General features: G+C 39.0%; 1 protein-coding gene across 1 annotated transcript; it reads left to right on the forward strand.

Moving 5' to 3' along the window:
* The first annotated feature begins 5,871 nt into the window (after window positions 1-5,871).
* LOC101566685 (olfactory receptor 2AG1-like) lies at window positions 5,872-6,822 on the forward strand. Its single transcript, XM_004648194.1, has one exon. The coding sequence runs from the start codon at window positions 5,872-5,874 to the stop codon at window positions 6,820-6,822; it is 951 nt and encodes a 316-aa protein (XP_004648251.1).
* Window positions 6,823-7,039: the final 217 nt, after the last annotated feature.

The following is a 7,039-nucleotide window of genomic DNA, read 5'->3' on the forward strand; positions in this document are numbered from 1 at the left end:
TATATGCAGTGTATTATTTGTTGAAACTGTACTTCCGATTTGATTTGAAACTGTCTCATTGCTGTTTATCAATAAAATTTTGGAAAAAAAAGAAAGTGATCATAGAGTTTCACATCTTGAATACATCATCGCAACTACTGAAAAGGTAAGAAAAGATCTCCAAAAAACAACTAGGATGCAGGCAAGAATAATCCATCACCTGCAAGATGATGCAAAGATGAACAACATGAGAATAATAAGAATCAATGAAAAGAAGTCAATACAAATTATATAAAAAATTATGGACAGAAGTAATAGCAGAAACCTTCGCAAATATGCTGAAACAATTGGGCATTCAGGTAACCAAAGCATACAGAACTCTAAATAACAACAACCCAACTAAAAACACAATCAGACAAATACTATCAAGATCCAAGAAATCTCACACAAGACCAATATAATAAAAGCTGTTCGTTAGTCTCACCTCTGTTTTTGAGGTGTGGATGTCTATCTTCAGTTTTATTCAAGTGGCTTTTCCAACTTTTAATAGAATTCTTCATTTCCTGGACATCTACTTCAATCTGTTTTCTGCATGCTAGTTCTTTCCTGTTATTCATTCAGTGTTTCCATCTATTTTCTTCTACTTTTTCTCTGTCTGCTTTAGTTATGCTGAGTAATTCGTTCACAATTCTTGTCATTTCATCTATGTACTGACAGATTACTTCAGGTCTTATTCTTCTATAGCCTGATGGACTTTTCTTTTTTTACTTCAATTGCTATCATTTCAGAAATTTCAGGTTTGTGATTTCAAGTTCTTCTATGCCATTGTTTCCTGAATTAGTTCTGCGTGGCCTGGAGGTTTGAAATTTCCTTTTGCTCCAGTCCTTTAATATTTTTAAAGCTTCAAAAATAACCTGAACTTAGAAATAGCAAGAGAATATTGTGGAGTGAGTCAGTAAGGATTCTGATATAGTGCGGAGTAGGGTATGCCTTACCAAAGTTTTCACTACTAGTCACAGATGACTGGTCAATATTCAACAAACTTTGGTGTAGGTGATGGGTATCAGCTACATTCCCCTGACTCCCAAGGGCCACCCAGAATCCTCCAATATTCTTAACGTTGGACAAGTGCATGCACAATCTTCTTGCTTGCGCACTGGGACTGAGTTTCAGGGCTTACCAGAGTACTGTGGATCATACAGAATCCTCCAAAGTTCTTAAGTCATTGGCCCCTTGTTTCTTTAAAATTCACTGCAAGTAAAAGAAAGCATTGAAAGAAAAGAACACCTGTGCCAGGTGCCAGGAAAGCTCCGTGCCTGCATGCACTTGGTGCATTGATCACAATTTGCCAGAGTCCCACATGCCAACCAGAGTCCTCCTAAGTTTTTAATTGTTAATCAGTACTGAGCAATTTTCTCATGATTGTTGTCATTTCCTTTTCTTATCAGAGAGATAATTCTGAAATTATTTCCTCCATAGACTGATGGATATATTTCTTTATTTCAGTTGCTATCATATCAGAAATTTCAGGTGTGTGACTTTCATGTTCTTCTATGACCTTGTCTGCTCGAATTGTTTTAGGTAGGCTAGAGGTCTGAGATGGCCTTTTGTTCTTTCCTTTCAATTTTCTCTTTTACTTGCAGTGAATTTTCAGGAAACAAGGGGCCAATGAGAAAGGCTGTCAGGAGAGTGAGAGGGCAGGGTATGTTGAGCAAAACCCCTGCTGTGAAGGGTTCACTGTAGTTTCCACTTTAGTAGAGCACAGGACTGTGACCCACAACTCAAGGAGAATCTGATGATGATGAGGGTATGCCCAGGTTTTGCAAGGCTCTCTAATGTTGTCTGGGCACAGGATAGGGCTCTCCATGGCTTTCACAGGCTACCACAATAGTCTTTTGATTAACATTGTGAAGCGGGAGTTCAGAGAAGCCCCAGTGAGAGTAGACAGGGAACCCACCAAGTTCCCTTAGCCATCTTCAGGGTGAGGATGGCAGACAGTACTCTTCCATGTTCCAGAAAGGGAGTTGGCAAGGCTCAACATGTCCATGTGGCCATCTTCCAAGAGAGGATGACTGGCCAGGGCTCAGTTAGGCTCCAGCAAGGATTTTGAAGAAATTTTCAAGTTAGAGGTTTTCATAAAACTGTAGTTATTTTATTATACAATACATGTTGTTGGGCTGGGGAGATAGCTCAGTAGGATAAGTGGTTGCTTGGAAAATGCAAGGTCTTGAGTTCAATCTCCAGTATCACAAAAAGTTTTGAAATTATTCCTCTGCCCTAAGAAGAATTGTCAATCCCTTCATAGCTCCAAACCACAAGATCCCCTTTTGTTATTTCTCTGTTTATTGTGTGTTCAAGTTTTTTGTGGACAATATTTTGAAAAATCTTATAAACCATGAGGATATTCTACCTTTGCACTATTACAGGCATTTATAGACCACTGTCATCTAAGTGTACTTATTTAGCCACTAATCTTTCTCTTGGGAATTTTGAAGATTTTAATTCATAGTGACACTGGACATCTTCAGTAAAGGATTTCTAAGTTATTTTCCACTAATACATAAAGCTTAGAACTTTCAGTTCAGGAATTACTGGTGGCAGACAACAGAAACAGTGAGGAATATGCCTGTAAATTAGCCAAATAGACCACCAAAATCAATGAAGGAAAAAGCTCATGTTCACAGACTTCATCCAGAGTTGACACATTCAGTTGGAAGCCAACATAAAGAATAGAATCAGCATCTTACACTAAGCCAGGAAATCCTGCATATGATGTGGGGCACAAGAATGCAAAACAATTAAATTTACTTCCTGGTTTACTCAGTTAGGAAATCATTTTCACAAAGATATATGTTGAGACAGCATCTGACTGTGTAGTTCAGGCTGCTCTTGATCTAACAATTGCACCCAAGCTAGCCTTCTACCACTAGTGATTCTCCTGCCTCAGCCTCACAAATTCTGGGATTATAGATGTTCTACACAAGGTCCAGCTATCAGTGAGTAATTTGCAAATAGGTTATCATCATGTTCATCAGGGAAAACAAAATTATGGCCCCACCGACCTCATTTAGTAACAAAACAACAGAGAAATACCAGTACACAAAACATGCCAAAGAAGATTCACGAACAGCCTATTCCCTTGGCCTATACTTATGGGGGATCTGGGGAATTTAGGTTTCAATGATAAGTCCCTCTGAAGATAGGTGTAGAACAGAGAAGGGAGAAGAGGTCATGGATCAGAAGTCACAGCAAGGAGATGGCTCCAGGGAGCATGTGGCCAAACATTAGTGCTCCTTTTGGGCTGTGCATCCAAAATGTATATTCTCCAGTATCTTGTGGCTTTCACCATCTCTCCCACATGGCAACGAGAATAGAGTCTAGCATTTGGACTCAAGAACTCAGTCTTATACTTCTTACAAGGATACAGGTATTCCCACCAAGTAAACTTATGACAGAAGCAGTTTCTACTGATTCTTCTCAGGTGTGAGAGCAGGAAAGCCTTTCTTTTGCTACACCATAGACTACCCAACATGTTTTAGCTGTCAGTAACCACTGCCATCTCCAGAGAAGACCTGGACAATATTGAATGGAAAAGAAAGGAGTTGATTCCTGCTTAGTTGGACCCTTGAGACACTTAAGTAGGTCAGCAAATTTAGAGCAGCTGAACACGTATACTTACTGTAATATTTTTAACCTTCTAAGAACATTCAAACATAAGAAGTCTGTGTGACAGGGCAGCTACAGTTCTGACCAACTAAGGTAAGCACTTTGCTTTTCTTTCTGGGAAATATATAACATCAAGTGATTGTTGAGAGAAAAAAATAAAGTTCAAAGCATAATTTAAGAAAATCCACTAATCCTTATCTACTAGCTTTTCTAGTATATTAGTGTCAAATGCAATTCTTAGTATTTTTTGTTTGTTTTTTGTTTTTTGTTTTTGTTTTTTTGAAATAAAGAATGAACCAATTAGGACTGAAACTTTGTAAAGTAGCCTACATTTTAGTGTTTCCTCCCTAGTGGAATCTCAAAACCTGTCACTTACAAGCTGTGTATTGTGCTACATCTGAGAATGTGTTTTGGTACCTCTCACAGGATCAATGCCCAAAATTCTATATAAGAAATGATGCTACAGGGGGCAGGGAGATGGCTCAGTGGAAAAAGCACTTCCCTAGCAAGTGCAAGGGTCTGAGTTCAATCCCTGGTTCCTCCAAAAAAAAAAAACATGATGCTACAGTTGTAGCATTTTCTCATAGCTTTGAACTGCTAAAGGAAAATGGCGTCCAAAGAAACCCATGGAATCCAATGTAATGTTAAAGTATATGTGCTACGATATACATAAATGATTTATATTAAGGTGCTTCATTTTCATTTTCATCTTCATGCTCCGAATTCACTTTCTTCGTTCTATTCCCTTCACCCTGATACAAGATCAAGACAGTTTTAGGCCATTGTCTTTGTAGGTTTTGCCATGTTACTAGATATTTTTGGATAATGGCACTTTGAGTCAACACCTGCAGATAAGGCTGTGGGAAAGATCAAGTTGATTCTCCCTCTGTACAGCAAAGCTGACATTGAAGTGATATCAGCAGCTACCTGGAGGGCAGGCTAAATATATACAGGGCTTAAGGTTGGGGTCAAAGTTTCAAAGAATCTGAATTAAGAGAACAAAGCCAAACTCCACAGACAGCGCACGTGTGGAAATAGAAGTGCCACTGGAAGACTCCAGGTTAGGTTCTAAATTCCTTTAACATACTTGCTTCTTGTTTTTAAAGGGGAGGATGTTGTCAATATTCAGGAATATGTTGTTTAGAGTGTATAACTCAGGTCAGGCATAACAGGCACTCCGAGGTGTTTCTAGGAACAGAGCTCTTCCTTTCAAACTGAAAGGTACTTCTGTCCTGCACAAATGCTCTTCAATTCCAGAAAAGTGAACATCTGGATCCCAGGCAGAAAGTACAGTGTTGTGTGTTCCTCTTGCAACATATCATTTGTGTTCTTTTGTTGCTTTCTATGATTTCTCTCAAGTAAACATTCATATTTTTCTGTAGGGCTTGTTCTTTTATATTTCTAAAACATGCTAGGATCACAGCGTAGCATAGTGTTTAACAATGGGTTTTCAATGTTAAAATTGTTTTTTCTTAAAGCAACACATTAAACATAACATCCCACAATTTCAGAAATGCCAGAATCCTTGTCTCTCTTCATGGAGAGTGTTGGGCTGGCCAAGTGATGGACAGTAGACAAGCTGGAGATCTTCTAATTAGACTTGTCTTTAGCCTTGAATGCTGCCTATAAACATAGATATAAGGTAAATGGAAGAAAAGAAATATAATCGGTGTATTTAAGTTTTAGCTCTCTGCCAGTTTATTTTGTTTATTTCGTTTTTGGTACTGGGAACTGAAATCAGTGCTTTGAACTTTCAGGCACACACTGTACCACTGAGCTATATCCCTAGCCCCTGTGCTGGTTTGAAATTTCCAATTCCAAACAAATCTATATAAAATCCAACTGGATATTTCAAATATCATTCAAACATTGTGCTATAGTTACAAATCAAATGAAAATATGTCATTTAATTAATAGAGTGCAGGTTTAGTCTTTTACAAAATATTCTAGTTTAGAGTTTGTGTCTTCAACAGAATTATCATGTAGTGATATCTTACTGTTTAGTTGTTATGCTTGTCTGAATTCACTATTTGGATGAATTTTAATTAAAATGAATTAATAATCAGAACTTCAGAAATCAAGAGGCAAAGTCAATTACTAATGGAAATGTTATCTCAGCGATTCAATATTGTGTATTCTAAGATCTTCTCATGTTACAAAACTATTTTCTATTTTAACAACACTGAGAATCCACCTTGTTCTAGGTAACTGAAGAATGCACATAGAATGGAGCTCTGGAACTCCACCTTAGAAAGTGGCTTCATCTTGCTCGGGATCCTGAGTGACAGTGAGTCTCCTGAGCTGCTCTTTGCCGTAATCACAACCTTGTACATGTTGGCTCTGTTCAGCAATGGCCTGCTGCTCCTGATCATCACAATAGATGTCCGGCTGCATGTGCCCATGTACCTCCTGCTTGGGCAACTCTCGCTATTGGACATGCTAATTACATCAGTTGTCACCCCCCAGGCCCTCATGGATTTTCTGTACAGAGAAAACAGAATATCTTTTGGTGGATGTGCCCTTCAGATGTTCCTGGAGCTGACACTTGGTGGTGCAGAAGACCTGCTATTGGCCTTCATGGCATATGACAGGTATGTGGCCATTTGCCATCCTCTGAACTACATGATCTTCATGAGGCCAAGTATCTGCTGGTTCATGGTGGCCTCATCCTGGATACTGGCATTCTTGAGTGCTCTGGGATACACGGTGTATACCATGCACTATCCCTTCTGCAAATCCCACAAGGTCAGACACTTATTATGTGAGATTTTCTCATTGCTGAAGCTGGCCTGTGCAGACACCTCCAGATATGAACTCATGGTCTATGTGATGGGGGCAGGCTTCCTGATTCCACCTCTTGTTGCCATTGTTGCCTCCTACACATTAATTCTCTTCACTGTGCTGAAAATGCCCTCCAAGGAAGGGAGGAAGAAAGCACTTTTCACCTGCTCTTCCCACCTGACTGTGGTAGGGATGTATTATGGGGCAGCTACAATCATGTTTGTCCTACCCAGTTCCTTTCACAATCCCAAACAGGACAACATCATCTCTGCTTTCTACACAATTGTCACTCCAGCCCTAAATCCTCTCATTTACAGCCTGAGGAATACAGAGGTCATGGGAGCTCTGAGAAGGGTCCTAGGAAAATGTATGGTGCACACACACCCTACCCTCTAGGTAAATCTCCAAAATGAAATTCTGCTCAATGTCAAAGGAGTCATGCTATGAATCCAAAACTCATAGTAAAATGAATATAGTGGAAAATGTAACTTTAATACAGAAATGTAAAACTGTCAAATGTTCTTTGAATTTCATAGCATATGAATCATAATATTTCATATCAGTCTGCACTGTCTTTAAGTATTACTATTTCTCTAGGTAACTACTTTGTGGA

The sequence above is a fragment of the Octodon degus genome, unplaced genomic scaffold, assembly GCF_000260255.1.
Source record: "Octodon degus isolate 3935 unplaced genomic scaffold, OctDeg1.0 scaffold00359, whole genome shotgun sequence".
NCBI lineage: Eukaryota > Metazoa > Chordata > Mammalia > Rodentia > Octodontidae > Octodon > Octodon degus.